The 18,423-nt window shown below is 40.6% G+C and overlaps 1 protein-coding gene across 2 annotated transcripts; it reads left to right on the top strand.

The window, feature by feature from the left end:
* Window positions 1-4,699: 4,699 nt before the first annotated feature.
* On the top strand, window positions 4,700-10,104 carry mycla (MYCL proto-oncogene, bHLH transcription factor a). 2 transcript variants are annotated; one of them, XM_034675281.1, is made up of 3 exons: window positions 4,700-4,840; window positions 7,293-7,913; window positions 8,656-10,104. In XM_034675281.1, exons 2-3 carry the CDS (start codon window positions 7,367-7,369, stop codon window positions 9,261-9,263), a joined length of 1,155 nt encoding a protein of 384 aa, XP_034531172.1. In that variant the 5' UTR covers window positions 4,700-4,840; window positions 7,293-7,366; the 3' UTR covers window positions 9,264-10,104. The 2 variants fall into 2 exon arrangements, with proteins under 2 accessions (XP_034531172.1, XP_034531171.1); XM_034675280.1 differs by lacking the exon at window positions 4,700-4,840 and adding an exon at window positions 6,539-6,820.
* The last annotated feature ends 8,319 nt before the right edge of the window (window positions 10,105-18,423 follow it).

Genomic DNA, 18,423 nt, shown 5'->3' with positions numbered 1-18,423 from the left:
AAGAAAATATGATAATTCACAAAACTGAAAGAAATTCTTTGCATCTTCTCTTTTCTTAATCTTGCAATCAATTGGTTTACATAGTGTGACGGACAACTGGTTATAGAGATCCTCTGTGTCCTTGTTGCTCTCCATGGTCAAGGGTGCATGCATTCAAACATTCAAAATAAACAAAAGCCTCAAAAGAAGTCATGCATAATTTGCAGTTTAAGTGCACTCGAATACGTGGATACCACTGTACATTTGAGGCTGAAAAACTAGCCTGCTCCATGAAAATCTGTCCGTCAAACTGAATTTGAAACTGGATTTTTCAGAACATGAGCTGCCTCTCAAAAGCTTTGGCTTGAGCATGGAAGGATCTGATGGCAGAGTTTGTTTAAGCTATGCCCTCAAATATACAGAATACACAGATCTATCACACTTGTTGAATTCTACGTTTCATTGTGATAAAACTTGTAATGCAAGCATAAAGTCAGTGGTTGAAAGTACATTTAGTAAAAAATACTAAACTTATATAACTATGTGATATCTACACTTGGAGTATTTTTAAGTGTTTCCATTTTATTTTGCATTACATCTTTATTATATCAGATGAAAGAAATTTACAACATGTAATTTTATCATGATTATTTTAATAAAGTTACAAGTTTTCTTTAATGTAAAGCATCTGCTCTCTACCGTTGCAGGAACCTGCAGAGATAATCAGATGTTTACACAAAATAAACAGCAGAGGGCAGCCTACATCAGTCTCTTTGTTGCTGCAGGGAGGCAGTGGTTGTACCCAGATGCATCCCCAGGGATAGACTATTACAGCCCTTCTATTACCTAAAGTCAATTACTCATTGTTTGGGTTCATGTATAAAGTACGTCCCTACCATGCTATTCTCAGTGCGCTTTGTGTTACAGTTTGGTAATTGGATGTTAAATTCTACTTCTCCTGAGCAAACATTGCACCAGGCTAGGAAACCACATATATTTATGGCATGAGTATGTCCATCATTAATAATGAAGTCACACATGTAGTTTCCATCTGAAATTGAACAGCAGGTATGCATAATTTAATGTTGGGTCAAGGAGCCAGACTGAAGTCATGTTTTAAATATGCTCTGCAAATGCAGTGCTTTGCTGAGGAGGAAATGTAGAGACAGCTGATAACATCAACAGTAATATTTGGATGTTGCTAAATATAGATCTTTGGTTTGTAAAAGTTGTTTGCAGGTCAAGCTGGGGCTCCCTGCTGCTCACACTCTCATGGTATTTTTCATGGGGAGTGTCAGACTGCTGTTTTACATCCCTGGGGAGCAATAACACTTGTGTGAATTATTTATGTTGTCTTTTCTCATCTGCATGGCTTTTCTCTGAGCTCCGGGTCACTGGTCCTACTTTCAAACCTGCTACTGTGTGTATTTTTTCGATGGGTGGTTCGAGGTCAGAGGTCAGGGTTAGTGGGTTTCTGTGTCACAGGAGGTCGTGGGGAAAAAGGAGGATGAACCCTTGTGTTGCGCATGGGGACAATTATCAAAGACAGCCCCTGAAAACCATCCAGATTCCTGCACTGCATTGTGGGCGATATCACTCAGGCGGCTGAGTGGGTGTTTGAGACAACATGAGGACTCTACAGAGGTGGATTCAGTCCCCCCACCCCTTCCCCTTCCCCAGCACCTCCTCTTTACCATCCTCACACATATGCTTCTAAGACAATAAAAGACAATGGTGGGTACTTGAAGTTAAGCTGGGAGATGACTTGAAGAGCGGGCTATTGTTGGAGTTAAACATTGTTACGTTGACAATGTCCCGGCTGAGGAAAAAGTTTGAATGAAGGAACAAGAGGAGGAGGAGGGCCTCATCTGAATTTTATCGGACCAAAGTTGTTTCTTCCTTCTCTTTGGCTGGGGTGAAATATTCCAAACATAGCAGATTGAAGGTTGGTCCTCTGTGTAATTATGGGATGTGGAATTACAAGATCTACAGGCTCTGTGGGTACAAAAAACTCAAAAATCACATCCCTGAGGTTTAAAGTTAGCAAAAGTCTCTGTCTATTTTTAAACTGCTCAGCTTTTTTAGATGAAGAACATTATTGCATCAAATTTAAACTGATAGCACAATACATTACACAAAACATTTTCATGATGTATTTAACCATGTTAAAAACTCTCAAATATTCAAACTACCTCAAATAAACCACCTGAAATTCCTCCAGTTATTAAATCTAAGGGTATCATACCTACTCAAAGCTCCTGTGAGGAATTTTTAGCTGGGTATGAAACAGACTGAAATGTATTTTGATGCCTCTTTATGAGCCACTAAAGCAAAGCAGACCATCAGAATGAAGACTAATAACCATATAGCTATTTTTCTTCTGAAGCTGGGTAGACATCAGATGAACTGAGTTGCTGAAAAACAGGCTTTGTTTAGGTTTTCCACAGTAGAAAATCACAGGGAGTTACCGTTTGTCTGTAAATGAAAGAAGACTCACTTTTTGTGTCAGAAAACTCTGCCTATGTATGTATAGGACAACATCAGCAGGGGGGAAAGATGTATAGCATTGTCCACAGGGGGCAAACAGAAGGTTAGCTTAAAAAAAAGAAAAAAAAAAAAAGAAATAAAGAAACCAAAAAGAAACAAATATCAAAATGAAATTGATGAAATGTGGGATTACTTCTACAATCAGACAGGAGCACTGTAAAGCAAGTTATAAATGTGTATTGGCTTTTAAATTACCAGTAAAGTCCTGAGTATAGGCCCTTAAAGCTCCTGTGAGATACTTTTTGTTTGGCTCCCCCTGAGGACTAAGCAGTCTCTGCTAAATTTTGATTTGTTACATGCACAAGTAGTGTCTCCACAAAATATCTAATACTATATTCTTTTAGTTGTCAAATGTTCTACTCATCAAGATTCTTTACAGTGAAGCATGTAAAAGGGTAACTCTATAGAAATATTCACTCTTATCATTGATGGTCTCATTTGTTTCTATAAGTCATGAAGAGACACCTTTACTGGTTTCTGTCTATTTCTTAACGAGCTAAAAACTCATCACAGGAGCTTTAATATTTAGTAAAATGAAAGGTTTAAAGAACTGATTTTTCATTTTTGAATGTATGTCTGACAACAAGGTCAACTCAATTGCTGATAGTGAATGTGCACAATACAGCTGAAATATCCTAAACCAGTGCTGATGGGTTCTTTATGTTGGCACTGTTTCCCAAACTTCAGTGTCTGAGGCAAAAACTGAATTTTAAGTCTCTAAATTAAACCCAGCACATATTTGAGTGGGCAAAATAATCAACAGCAAACAAACTTGGCTTGGAAAGATAGTGTGAGCCATTCAAAAGCTTCAGAAAAGCAACTGAATGAAGCCATGTGGTGAGACTTTTATTGTCGAATTTGGTTAAAGAGTTTCAAAAGAGTCATTTTATTTGTCTGGTGGTGTGAAGTGCTATGTTGTGCTGCTGGGGAATTCATTCAAGGGTATCAGTCGTCAGGAAAAAAAAAGGAAGGATTCTCCTGCCTAAGTCTTTAGTTGTAGTTTGGACCTCGAGAGCAACATAAAGTATTTTCTTTTTTAGTTATTTCAAACTTTAATAATTGGTATGATATTGACCAAATACCACACTAGAAGATGCCACACATTAAGGGGAGCATGTCTGACCTGAGGCCGGACGCTGACAGCAGATGTCCATCACTAATCAGTGTCATCAGCCCAGCCTGAGTGCGACCTGAGGTACTGCAGGTCTTTGTGTCCATCCACTGAGATGCTTAATTAAGACACAGACGTGCACACTAAGGACCAAACCGATCAATTTGTGAGACAGGAAGAGGTCGAGGTCACAGGCGGGGTTCCATTTTGACCTGGCGTTGTTTGGTCATGAGACGTTGGTGAACTTTGACCTCTTGTTCACCAGTTAACATAAAGCATTTGTTAAAGCAAGGTAAAGAAATAATGTGTCTACTTAATCATCGCCTGCTTCAATATGGTGACATCATGGTTAGTGTTAAAATAATTGATTATTTCATGTCATTGAGTGCACTTAGGTTTTACAAGGTGGTCTTCCTTTTCTCTGGCAGATCTGTAAACACAATTCTAATTCTCAAACATAAAAGTGTCTGTTAAAGACATTAAGTTGTTTGTTTCTGAAGAAGCTTTCTCTCTCTGTAAAGAAGTTTGTTCTCTTCACCACCTGCAGACGTTTCAGCAGCTGAATGGCGACTGTTTGTGTACTCGTTGTGCTCTTTTGTACTCTAATGCTGGTCGTTTAAAGATGCACTCCACCCTGCACTGTGAAAAACGTTTGTATTTTGAGACAGAAGTCACCCTTTAGCTCCTGCATACACTTTTTGTCAAGATGCTGACATGGAAATGAAGGGCTTTCTGCATTAAATTCCTATCTTTTGTTACACAAATAAGTGCCTGTTGCTGCTGCAAATCAACAACTTCTACACCGCAACACAAACTGCCCTACAGCCTCCATTGTTTTCCCTTTCAAACCAATGTGCTGAGAGTTGGTAATCAGTAATATTTTACAGATTGAGAAATAAAAGCTCAAACATATATACAACTTGCATCTAACATCTAGACAAAAACCACCTAAAAGCGAGAACACGCGATTCTCAGCTGATCAAAATTAGGTAGCCAATTAGACTCCCGATCTCTGCTGATTTCCGTAGGATTAGGGGGGATCATTTAAAACCTAAAGTTTGGCGTCAGGGTTGAGACATGTCAGCTTTATGTCAGGCTTTGGGGCACAGACAACAATGAAGACTGAAGACTGGACATGACCGCTGTGCTACAGGGTGAACTAAACTGCTGTGCGGATGACCTCAAATGCAGCATGCAACTATTGTAAGACACAGTTCTCCTGCTCTGTGCAGCATTAAAGTTGTAATATATAAGCACACAGTGTGAAGGGTTCACTTTATAAATCATTGTTGCAATAAGATCATCATGAAAGTCCAAGTAATGACATTAATATTTTACTGACTCCAAAACATTGCACACTTTATGAAGAGTAAACTCCACCATGCTTCAGAATCTGGCTGCATGAACTAGTTTTGGTTCCCCACAAGGAAAAACTGAGAACCAAAAGTATCAATGAAAATGTGAAGATTCTAGGACTAGAATTAGACTAATTTTGACTGCATATGTATTTAAGTATTGTTTTTTTTCCTGTTTATGTATTTTTTCCCATCATATGTGAATGATATGTAATGATCTGTTTGCTTTTGTGAAGTTTGGATACATTTGTCTGGGTGATCTGTGCCCCTCCGCTTTAGTCAGGCGTCTTCAAGTGTGTGACTGTAGCTGGTTGTATCTTTTGAATTGGATTGTTGGTTTTGATTTTTGTTGGTTTATATGCTGTCATTAGAAACATATCAATACAAAATACTAAACAAAAAACACATAAACAAAAAAGTTTAATGCTCATGTGAGGAATTTAAGTTTGTGCTGTTATTGGCTTTCCCATGGACAAATGTTGCTACTTGCATGTATAAGAACATTTTTTATGTATTTATTTATTTCTATTTCTATTTTTTTTATAAATATATAATCCTGCTCCATTTCAACTTGAATATAACACCACCTGTGAGAATTTGCTATGGATAATATTAAAAAGGCGGTTTATTCAGTGCACTGTTTATCAACTCTGTGAGACCTGGCAGCTGTTTCAGACACAAAAAATAACCAAGTTTAAAAATCAGTCTTATTCCTGATGGTCTGGTTTGCTTTTTACCAATTTCAGTCTATTTTATGACCAAACAAACCCTCGCAGGAGCTTAAAGATTGCAGTTTTGTAGCTGTATAAAGTAACAATTCAGAAAATTGTCTGCTTTGATTCACTAATTACAAGATAGGAAGGGCTGATTATTCTGATGCGTCAACAGGCTTCTCCGTTAAGTCAGAAATCCTTAATAACGATGATCTGTTTCCTTGAGCCTGGGCCAACATACTTTAATGTCTTGTATTGTTAGAGTTCCATTTCACAAGGAAGAGACAAACAGAAAATCTTCACAATAGGGAAGTTAAAGTTTTGAAATACTTTAGGTCTCCTATAGTAGATGTTTAATGCCATCAATAATATATGCATTGATGTATTGTCCAAGCTCCATGATAAATGAATTATATTAATCAAATGCATTATAATTGTAAAAATAATAATTTGGGATATACTGTTGAGAAATTGAGTCAGCTGTAGTGCCTTATATTTTATTTGACCCCATGTTAAAATCTGTATAAAGTTATTCTCTACAGATGCTGTGATGGAGTGAAATAATAAACACTGCACTGCAACACGTGTTGTTGTAGCAAGTAAGGACATTTGTAATGAGACCGCTATCATAAATAGTAGTAAATCGAGATGTCTTTACATCCCTTTGCAGAGATAAAAAAATACTGGTGAACTGTCAGTTACTGTGACCATAATTGGAGCTGTAGACGGGGCGGGGCTTAGCGCCTGCCTCCCCCCCTCCTCTCGTGCAAACGGAGGGGGTTACCCGGATCTACTGCAGATATTTGCGAGGCTCCTCCCTGCACTTTTTTTATCGCCTTATAACAGGATATCTCACTGGCGCGAAAAACGCACTGTGTGGCTTCTATTACACATTGTGGGGCGGACCTTGTGCCTGCTGTGTGAACCACCGGCTTTTGTGTTTTTGTTGTGTTAAACTTAGAACTTAAACAGGAGTAAAACCAGCGCCGAGGGATCTCATCTCTGTGGAAAGCTCGGACTGCTTTTATCTGTGGGATCTCTGTACGCCGGGTACACTTTTCTGCGGAGGGATTTTCCATGCCCTGAATTTAACTTTGCGGTTTCAGGGAGAGCTGGTGAGTCCTTTTATTCTTGAGTCTTGCAGTGAAAGTTATAAATGAGGAAACGAGGAAACAAGGGGTTATGTGAGAGTCTGAGCCCACTCTTTCCTTCTGCACATGACTGCTCTGAGGAAACAAAGCGCTGCCCACATTTCAGGAAACGCAGCCTGTAACACTGAGTACTTTTACGCACAAAAGTCCTTGACATCCGAGTATTTTAGCCATTGAAAACGCCACTATGAGAGCAGGTCCTCATATAGGCTATAACTACATTATGTAATAGTCTCATGTGTCTGGATAGATGAGTCCATCACTGCAAGGAGTGCATCCGCAAGATCCCCGATCAATTATTAATGTGGTCCCATTTGGTGAAAGTCTGCCGTCAGGAGGATGAGATAAAGAGTCCATTAAAGGACACTTGAAGTATGGTAGGAAGTAGTCCTGTTTTAGTTAGATCATGGCTAATCATTGTGATATTTCCCCTCAGGTTGAAGGTGCTCGGAGGGAACATTTGATCTTTCCTGGGAATTAACTCTTGAGAGGATTTTATAAACTGGAAGCATGGAGTTCGACTGCTACCAGCACTACTTTCTCGACGATTTCGACACAGAGGAGGATTTTTACAAGTCAACTGCGCCGAGCGAGGACATATGGAAAAAGTTTGAGCTGCTGCCCACCCCTCCCATGTCCCCCACCCGGACTCTGAGTGGAGCTGCCCTGCACCTCTCACCGGGGGACAAGCTGAACTGGCTGTCCAAAGTCCTGGGTCAGGACGAGGAGTGTGAGGGCCAGTTTGTCCCAGACAGTGAGGAGCTGTTCGGCAATCTTAGCTCCATCATCATTCAGGACTGCATGTGGAGTAGTTTCTCCGCTAGTAAGCAGCTGGAGAAGGTCAGCGGGAAGGTGGTATCGGCTGCGGCACAGACTGGTGTCCCCCCGTTGGCGCAGATCTCCGTGAGACCAAGCAAGGCGCAGTGCGTCTCCCCCGCCGGCGCACTCCCCACCGCGGCGACAGACTGCGTCGACCCCGCGGCTGTTCTCACCTTCCCGGCGAACAGCTGCAGGAAGCCGGCGTCGTCTGGATCTGAGTCCCGCTCTGATTCCTCCGGTAAGGAAGCAGTCATGCTGTAAATTGCCCCACCCTGCCCCTGCCTCGGGATTATATTACCCTCTAACAATGCGTAATTTGGAGAGCTGGGCTGCTGTTGCATAACTATGGTCTGTGGTGCAGCGGGGTTATCAAGTACAACAGTCAGTCACCTTTTCATCCGGATTTTTTTAAGCTCACTATGACATTGCGCCACATGCTCTCCAGAAGACTAGCGCTATCTTTTAAAAACCGCGCCCCCGTCACTTTTACTTGAATTTCCCCCTCGTTCAATACCTGCCACTGGCTCTGCATTACAATCAGAGTGCGGCAGAGGGGCGGGGTGACCAAGTCCAGATGATTTATTACTACTACAAACGCACACACTCTCAAAGACACACCGTGAGAGTTACTCTTTCACATTTACAGATTTAGAGAATGCCTCCTGACAGTCATTCTGCTCATTTAAATAGTTGATGAATGGTCAGTGCTCAATGACAAAAGCCTGAATTCCTGCAAGCTTTGGCATGGATGACCACTTCTGTTAACACCTCAGTCTCTGCTGGGCTTAGTTGGGGGAGTACTGATTTGCATATCAGACTCTGGAATGCACTTCCTTGAAGTCACTTTAGTTAATATTTGATTGCCTGCTCTTTCTTCTGCAGAAGTGGGGTTTTTTTGGTGTTAATGACCACACTGATACATGACACCTTTGAAACCATTTTCCTGTGTATTAATAAGTCTTTTTCCTGTGTTATCCCAGATGATGAAGAGGAGATTGACGTGGTCACCGTAGAAAGCAAGCAGAGCCGAGTGCGCCTCGTGAATGTCAGAAAACCAGTGACCATCTCAGTCCGGGCTGACCCCTGCCCCAAACGCTTCCACATGTCTGTCCACCGGCAGCAGCACAACTACGCTGCCCGCTCCCCTGACAGTGACCCTGAACCTGAGGATGATGAGGACGACGATGAAGATGAGGAGGAAGAAGAGGAGGAGGAGTATGACGAAGAGCCCCAAAGCAAGCGTACCTGCACGGCTTCCTCGCTGAACTCCTCTGCCTCTGGCTCCGAGCCTTCCTCCCCCTCAGAGACCCCCCAGAACTCTGACACAGAGGACACTGACCGCAGGAGGAACCACAACTTCTTGGAGAGGAAGAGGAGGAACGATCTGCGGTCTCGTTTCCTCGCCTTAAGGGATCAGATCCCTGGTTTGGAGTCGGCCAAGACCCCAAAGGTTGCTATCCTGACCCATGCGACGGAATACCTTGTTGACCTTCACAGCAGAGAGAAACGGCAACTCCAAGAGAAGAAACGCCTCAAAACCCGACAGCAGCAGCTTCTCCGCAGGTTATCTGAACTGAAGCGCTCCTGAGACACAAAGGAGCATGCCCTTTTTTTTTTTTTTAAACAATAATCTGCCTCATTCACTGTCAGGAACTCTGCTCTCAAGTTCTGAAAGTTTCAGTTTGTTTTTTTCTATAACACCATGCCTCATGTACATAGCTGTGTGTTCTGTCTGGAATGAATTCATATAAGTGTGGGCTTCCTATGAACTGACTGCCAATGAACCTGTTAGGGGGAGGAGCAGTTTTTGGTGTGTTTTTATATTTTCTTTGCACATTGATTTAGTAATGAGCAAGAGAAGTATTTCCTTGTGTTGAGAGGGGGGGAACAAGAAAATAACCTTTTAATAGTTTACCTGTGTGATCATGAACAGCCTAGCCTACAGAGAGTGTGTGTGTGTGTGTGTGTGAGTGTGTGTGTGTGTGTGTGTGTGTGTGAAAGCTGATTAAGGTGTCTTAATATTAATCATTGCACACTTGAAAATGGAGTGAGGTGTGGAAGTCTATCTGTGTATATATTTGAAAGAGTCAGTTCCCTGTGTGTTTGGATTGTATGACTGAATGTTTGATGTACAAAATGTTCTGTAAATAATAGCTTATCCCTCCTGTTGAAGGAGATGAAATCAAGAGTTGTCAATGAGCTTTGCTCCTCGTTACAAGGTGCCACCAGGCATCGAGGAAACCTCTATTTTGTTAAGAAAACAGGAAAAATGGGCAAAAAAAAAAGACTAAGTAGCACTGCTGTACTTTATATACACACGTCACTTTGTGATTTCAATGCTTCTCCTGATTTTGGTTGATTTGTGGTTTTTTTTAAGCATGCTAACATGGACAGCAACATTAAATTTTTATACCATATTTGCAACAAAACCTAAGTTTGTCTGTTTTATTTGTTACTCAAAGCAATATACAGTCAGGGGACGAGATACTAGAAACCTCTTTTTATAGGAACCAAAAGTCTCTGAAGTTTTAAATTACTTTAATTAAAACTTGTGTTTTGCTTCTATCAGAATTTGTAACCCTGCACCAAATTGAATCAATAGAAATGAGTAAATAATTTATTATTCCTCACAAGGATCACATTAAATCCCTCACTGTTACCATACCTAGTGTACAAAGGTGTATGTCTTGTGCACCAGCTGCTGGTCCACACAAGGTTAGACTGTGTGTGTCCTTGAGACTTACCCTTGAGGAGTGTATGGTACTGTTGTGGATCCTCCCCTCTGCAGTGGTTGCTGCATGCTGGGTACCTGATGTGTTCTGAACGCACACGCATGCACACGCACACGCACACGCACACACACATGCACACGCACACGCACATACACACAGCATGTACGTTATGTATCTTTAGAACAGGGTTTGGAGACAGGATTATGTGAATGGTTACTTGGATCCAGTGCTGCTCTTCACACAGGTACACAGTTATGTAAGTGGTTGTAAAAAGGCCTGTTAAAGGCAGGAACAAGAAAATATTCCCTCCATGTTTCTATCTTATGTGATTACACTTCTCTTTTTTCAACACTATGTGTAACACAATAAACTATCCCTAAGTGGTTCATGTAATTGGTGGGAAATGCAAGTCTAACAGACTACTTACATAGGGTCCCTTTCACTGCATGTCTATTCTCACTACATAGTCCATCTTTAAAACAGAATTTAATTATAACAGGCATTACAGTTCATTTGATAACCTGTTTACAGTCATGCTCTGCCAGATACTTTATTTTATTTTATCAGTTCACATAAGCAGTAATTATTTTCAACCTACATTGCTTAAAAGTTGGAAACTGAAAAACTGGATTGTTTTATGAAAAATAAATGCTAATTTATAATTTGATGCTAGCAAAACAATTCATAGAAGTGTGGGAAAAAAGAAAAAGTTGTGTTAATAAAAACAAACAAAAAAAACACCTGAAGGAACTTCCCTCATCTCACACGGTTAATTCACAACAGGTCAATTGCATGACTGGGTGTAAAAAGGACACTACATAGCAGCTGAGTCTCTTTAAGTTTAAGATGGGGAGAGGTTCAACAGCTTCAGAATAGTAATCCTCACCTTAAAATTACAACGAATTAGGGAATTGTATCATTTACAGTAAATGATATCATTAAAAGATTGAGAGAAGCTGAGACAAGTCCTTAAAAACCAATACTCGACAGCTGTGATCTTTGGGCCCTTATTTTATACAGTGGCTTAGCATTTTGGAATTGAAGTTATACAAATGAGAGTCTTCACCCCAGATGATACAGATAGGCAGAAAAATAATCTGAACAAGGTGATAGATACTTATCTGTGTTAGTTGGAACACCTAACATAACCTAAGGGTAATCCTGTTTCACACTAAAATCGCGGTCACCTTTGCTCAAAACCTGTCAGCATTCTGAATTAGCTGAAGGGTTTTGTGTGCACATCCTGGCCTATATGTTAGTTAGCGGAATGATTTAAGTCAAAATTTGCAAATCTGGTATACAGTTATCAATGATTGACTGGACTAAGAATAGGCAATAAATTGATCCAATCAGACCTTTGTCCAGAAACCTTTGTCAGAATCTGAGCATGGAAGGCACTCCCTTACACCCTCTTTCTGTGCTAAACTGAGCCAAATGCCTAAGATGTACTAACTTCCCTAATTAAAATTTTCCCTACATAAAAAAACTGAGTTCCTGTCCCATCAATGACCTCACAGACGAGTCTCTACAAGCCTGGATGACTGCGGTTTGAGCTCAAGTCGATTGAAATAAAACTCTAACAACCATTCGGTTCAAGTACAGCCTGACAGACGAGCCCGGCACACCCTGAAGTCCAACCGTCTCGCACCTCACTGCTCCTTTGTTCAGGCTGGTTGCTGTTTCACCTGCCTGTGTTCACTCTCTGGGCCTCATTTTTAGCCTTGAGGGCACTTTTTTCTGGCACAAGTGAACGTTTCCTTTACAGAATAAACATTCAGTCTCAAGAGGCTCCTCAGAGGGAAAGTAATGACCCCAAGAGATAATAGGAACTCCATCAATATTGATTTTGCAACATTTAAGCAATATAATTTCAGCAGAACTCATAGCCTTGCAGTCCCCATATTTCCTTGAATGACAGAGAGTAAGTTAGATAACGTATCTAGTGACACAAAAGAGTGTGAGCAAAGAGCAAAACACACTTTAGATTGAATCTGATGCAGCAGTTTGTTGCTGAGACTTCACATTACATCAGGAAGTGAAAGCAGAAATCAGATATCAGGTTTAGGACCAAACCTGTTTCCTGTTAACTTCTGACCACAAAATTAATCGACACTATGTGAGTGCAGAAAATCAATAAACAGCTTAATAATGTGCAGAGGATCAAATACTTCCCCAGTAAAACTGATGGTTTAGGTAGCTTTTGGTTCATTTTAGGGTAATACAACTAACACACCTGCAAAGTGGTCCAAAATGTGTTTGTGGGGATGCAAATGATTATATTGTTGTTGTCTAGGAGGAGTTGGACATTGATTGTTTATCAGGAGTTAAAAATTCTAGAAAAGTCATCATGAGAATCTCAGAAGCAGCAGCATATGTGCTAATGCCAACATGAACACTCAGTGGTTGAGTTGCTGCTACAGGTCAGGGTTTTTCTTGAAAGCGATGAGGTAAGATGATCTTTTTTGCCGGTGAGATGCTCTGCTCTGACGGTTAACTCACCGGACCAGATTTTCTACTCTCAAGTTCATGCAACGCCCATGCTGACTTACCTCCAAAGAGCATGTGTGAACACTTTCATAAACACATGTTCATACCGAGCTGTCTCCTTTTACCCCATATGTGTTTTATTGTCTCACATCTGCAGGGCTGCCTTTATTTACTGCTATTAAAATAAGCCTTTCAGGCCATGAACAGCTGCACCCTGTTGCTGTCCCATATACTAAATATAATGTGTGTGTAAGAGGAGATCCGTTCATGGTTGTGTCACAGAGGTCTGTGTATTCCCAGGATGCGTGGCAGCAGGCGACAGCTTCACTGGTGGTCACACAGAAGACTGTGTGATGTGTGTGATCAGGGTGGGACTGTGGAGAATTGATGATTTGGCTGGGTGGAGCACAGACACTCTCTGATTTATACATCTTCTTCAGACACACTTAAGATAAAAGCAATCTCATAAATCTTTTTGATCATATACACTTCTTTACTGTTGCAGTAAGGAGGGTGTGGTGACATTTACAGACCTGTTAGTATGAGAGCAAAAAGCTTAATCTTAACATAACGCAGTAAAGCATGCAGCGTTAGCCTGGAGAATCCTGCAATAGTCGGCTTGCACAATGAAAAAGCAAAGGAGTTGTGTAACTTATTATTTGTGGACTCACTTTATTAGATAGCTGTATGGTTGAGCATTAAGTGCCACTCTTATCATTTCTAAAAGAGTATGTCCATAATGCTTAAAGCACATAACTGCATCACCTCAAAAATCAGCTCAGCTTGAAATCGTTGGCAGACGAAACACAAAAGCAGATGTCTTATCTTTGGCGAATCTCCTTGACAAGAAACACAACCAGTTATACTTGCCACTCAGGTATTTCTTGCTCATTAAACCACCATCAAGGTTAAACGGTTGTGAATCTGGACTTTGAAAAATGTGTCTGATAACTGCAACTTACCTTAACTTGTTTTTTTCATTGAGCAAGATATAAAGAGCGCCTGTGTTCCCAGGAAGTGGGAGGATAAACTTTTGCAACTGTGATCCCCTCACTGTCACTGTGATAAATCTCTTTACTCTGCACTTTGGAGGAGAAAAAAAAAACTCAGACACATTGAGCAATGTTTCCACCATGTTAACTGGTTGTGTCCTGACTGGCCTAGTTTGTATGGCGTGTGTACATTGCGTGTTTACACAGCGAGGCAGAGGAGGAAACAGACCATAAACACACCGCACTGGTTTGTGATTCCAAGAGCACGGTTGAACTGGCTGCTTATCTGTGACCTAAATGTGGGTGAATATGGGATAAAATAATAGTTATATAGGCGGGAGGGAGATGGGCTTATCTTAGCATAACCTTTGACCTCCAGTGTGAGAATGAGATGTGGTGGTGTAATTTCAAAATCTCCCTTGAAGAGATTTCTGACAGCTACATGCTCAGGGAGAATTGTCAGCTGTAGAGAGGAGAAGTAGACTCATTGTCATCCCTCTCTTACTCAACACTGAACATACACCCTTCCCTTTATTCTATTTTTTAAGGGACTGACGGTCAAGGGAGATTAAGAAAACACAAGCGGGAAGAGATGCAGATACCCACATCTTCTTTTAAGAACACACACACACAGACACACAAATGCTCTTTTCCCTGGTCGCAGTCCTTCATCTCTCTGCCTACTGACCCACATTCCTGCCTGGTTGTGTCACTGGGACTCAGCCAGGGCTGCGGCCACTACTGTCCATCTGATCCTAATGAGGCTGCCACAGAAAAACCACACGAATGTGCTGGCATGCAAATGATCACATTCTTTTACTTGCTGTCTTCCTGTTCCTCTCCTTTTCTTCTTGTTTTTTTTTTTATCCTTCCCTCCCTTTAAATCTCTTCATCCCTGGAAACCACCCCTCAGAAAACAGTCTGCTGGTTCCTGCCCTCCCCTCAGGTACTTATCACCACCATTTGCTGATCTAGGTCAGTCTTCTGAGCTCAGTTTCTCTCTGTGTGTTGCTCCCCCTCCCCATTCTAAGGCCAGTGTTACATAACAGTGATGATTCAGTTAGAACAGCTTGTATATGCTCCTCTCTCTTGATACATCTGGGAGCAGCTGACTGGTGTCATACAAGTGTTTTGCTTTAAACTTCTGCCAAGCAGACAAATTGGCTCGCCATGAAACCAAATAAACCAAATAAACACCTGAGGCGTGAGGATTTCCCGTGCAGCACTTGTTGTGCAGCACAACAATGTTTTGTTTACGCCCCATCTTTAGCACCTTCTTCATCCTTGTTGTTTTGTATCATCTGAGATAAATTTGGGAGGGTTAGCGTTGGGCCAGGCGGTCGTGTCGTGTCAGCGGAGCAGGCCTTTCAACTCGCCTGTCTAATCTGGAGCTAATCTTAATCCCGTTAGTGTAAACACTGCTGCCATCTGGACCAAAACACACCACGACTCTGATTATAAAGAACCCATCAAAAGGTCTTCAGAGCATCACGCTGCGTGTGCTGTCAGCAGCTCGCACTAAACTCTCTGACCTGAGCTTATGACACAATCTCCCGGAGGACAGACAGTCCAACAGCTGAGGGGTAAACAAACACATGCATGGCCAACATTGTAAATAAGCTGATGTAACAAAGAAGGTAATTAAGTGTGTAAAGGAAGAAAAAAAGCTATAAAAAATGTGTGTCAGAGTCTACGGAATCAAACATGAGGAATCTGTCTGTGGTCACTGGAGCATTAGCTGTGATGATGTAACCATGGTGGTGGTTAATGGATAAGCAGGAAAAGGGGGAGGAGGGGTCAACTGTGACAACTGCTGTACTACACTCGCCCAGGCAACCTCCTCACCACCACCCCTCCCAACTCACATACTACGCACTGACTGGGTGAAACACTGAATGGCTTGAGAGTTAGTTTGTTTACATGCACTTTGGTTTATCTGTGTTTACTTTTTTTATAATCTCAAAAGGTTTGATGTTAGCCTGGTTAGTTCCTTCTTGTCTGGGTTTGTGCAGACATGTTTTTGACTCTTTAGTTTTCAGCCATTGTTTTTTATATCCACTGACTTACATAGAAGTCTTTGCAGGGGAAGATGAACTCTTTTAGTGCATTGTTTTGAATCACTTTATTTCTCTGACCAGTCATGTTTCTAGGCATAGTTGTTGTTTTGAACATAAAAGAAAGAAGGGCCTTTTTGAATTGAGATTCCATCACAGCACTGTAATGAAGCTCCCTGACAATATGAATTTGCAACGTACCGAATTTCCCCCCAGGGATCAATAAAGTAATATCTTATCTTAAATGTTGAACCCCCCTTCTGGTGTCTAAGTGTGATATTTGATTCTAATCTAATCTGTTCTAATCTATTTTATTTCATTTCATTTCATTTCATTTCGTTTCGTTTCGTTTCGTTTCGTTTCGTTTCGTTTTGTTTTGTTTTGTTTTATTTTATTTTATTTTATTTCATTTTATTTTATTTTAATTTATTTGTTTAGTTTAGTTTAGTTTAGTTTAGTTTAGTTTAGTTTATAAGGAATATTCCAATTAAGATACAAAATCTGTTTTACAAAGGAGACCTAGCCAAGACAGCAGCAAATAAAAGTTTGACACAAAGAACAAGACATTCGACAAACAATAACAAGAAACCATTACACTAATCAATAAATTAGCAGTGTTCAGGAGTAAACATGTGCATACACTGGTCAGATGAGCTTCAATACTACTTATGTTGTGTGAAGTGTTACTGCTCAACGAAATAATGACTTTGTCCCAACATCACGCCATGATGCATTTTATATTGCGAATGAGGCATCTCAGAGGCGGAACAATCCGCTCTTCAACCTCTTTTTTGAAGAGGTCAAGGTTAGCAGCTAGCTGCTGAACTCATAGCAGCATTTAGAAGAGCCTGAAGTAACATTCGAGAAACCTGTCTAGAAGTAGCTAGTACCTCAATAGTAGCCAGTTCAAAGTTCTAGCACCAAGATATACTGTTAAAATGCGCTCACACACAACCTGGATACTCCAAAACGATATTAGATCCCAGTGAACGTATTATTTTATGGTTCTCAATTTAACCAATTCAAATTAATATTATATAGTTCCCAACAAGTGTTACCACGAAAAACGCAGTGCTACACCACTCTTTGTGGGCATTATTTACAAAGACCCAACCTCAAGATATGATAAGATTCAGTCCCATCATACAATAAAAGACTTGGTCTTACTTTAACACACCATGAGCAGAGCACTTTGTGGACCTAGCAAGGAAAAACATCCTCTAAACAGGCAGAAACCTTGAGCAGACCCAGACTCATGCTGAACAGCCATTTGCTGCATCTGTGTGAAATGTGATAGAGGAGATGAAAAAAGAGAGATGGATAAATATGGTTACAAAAATCTCTGAAAAAAAATTCTTATGACACTTTACATTTTGAGCTTGGCTGGTCTCTTCCTTTCAGAGCCCAAACACAAGTGAGCAAGCGCTATAAAACAGAGGCAGAAGAAGCATTTCCATATCAACAGGCAGAAACCTTGAATGTGTAGACAGATTTTTGTCATGGCAATGTTGCAGTATCTCTTTGGGAAAGGGGCCCAAAGGGCTTGAGTCTACAGCAGTAAACAGTATTGTAGACAAGTCTCCAAACCTTGAGTCCATGTCCGGTCTTGAGTACCCAGTGTTCAGCTCTGGGTCAAGTTCAAGTCACCAAAGCAGAGTCTATGTCAAGTTCAGTTTGTCACCCCAATATACCTGCAACCAAACTGAAATAAATCAGGGTTTTAACCGACCAAACATCTTGGATCCAGTGGTTGAGTCAATTTGGAGGCTAAAATAAGCTAGCAGCTTGCTAACAGTAATGTTATTAACAGTCCAAACAACTTTGGCATCTCACTTTTCTGTATGCATCCTGAACATTTGTCTGTAAGAGTTTGAAGCTGTCCATTTTGTTTCGTCAATGACTCTTTTCTTGCTGTAAATCTATGAAAACAAAATACACATTTTGTCCCACTTTCTTTGGCATCTTGGTAGTAACTGCTGCTGAACGAGTAAGGGCACATCCATGCAGGTGTACACATGCCAGCCCTTACTCCAGACTGAATAGAATATGAGGTCCTAAAAAAACTAAATAAACAACAACCACAAAAAAATCATTATTATTAAATGAAGGCCTCCTCTTCATCTTCAGTCTACAACCAAGACCAGGGCTTCGTGGCTTGAGTCAGATTAGATTATGAGCACTGGACTTGAGCATACAACACTTTCTAGGAGCTGATCTAGGTCAGTATAAGCAGAAATTACTCTAAGCTTTATCAAAAAGAAAAGTTCCTCAATTTTTTGAAGGATTAGAAAACTTTTTCAGTGTTTTGTTGTCCTTGTCCCAACTGTTTTGAAACCTAGTTGCGCCAAATTTTGGCATCAAATTTAAAATTAAAATATATTTTTCATAAACAAAAACATGTTTAAGTATTTAATATATCGTCTTTAGACTAGTTTGATTAAATAAAGATTTAAAATTATTTACAAATCAACAAATTCTGTTTT

The sequence above is a fragment of the Notolabrus celidotus genome, chromosome 22 (assembly GCF_009762535.1).
Source record: "Notolabrus celidotus isolate fNotCel1 chromosome 22, fNotCel1.pri, whole genome shotgun sequence".
Lineage (NCBI taxonomy): Eukaryota > Metazoa > Chordata > Actinopteri > Labriformes > Labridae > Notolabrus > Notolabrus celidotus.
This window is presented reverse-complemented; position numbering and strand designations above follow the sequence as displayed.

Bases quoted from the DNA above. Each gene is read 5' to 3' on its own strand.
- mycla (XM_034675281.1), top strand. From the start codon at position 7,367: ATGGAGTTCGACTGCTACCAGCACTACTTTCTCGACGATTTCGACACA. The intron at 7,914-8,655 runs GTAAGGAAGCAG...GTGTTATCCCAG, and splicing joins GTCCCGCTCTGATTCCTCCG to ATGATGAAGAGGAGATTGAC.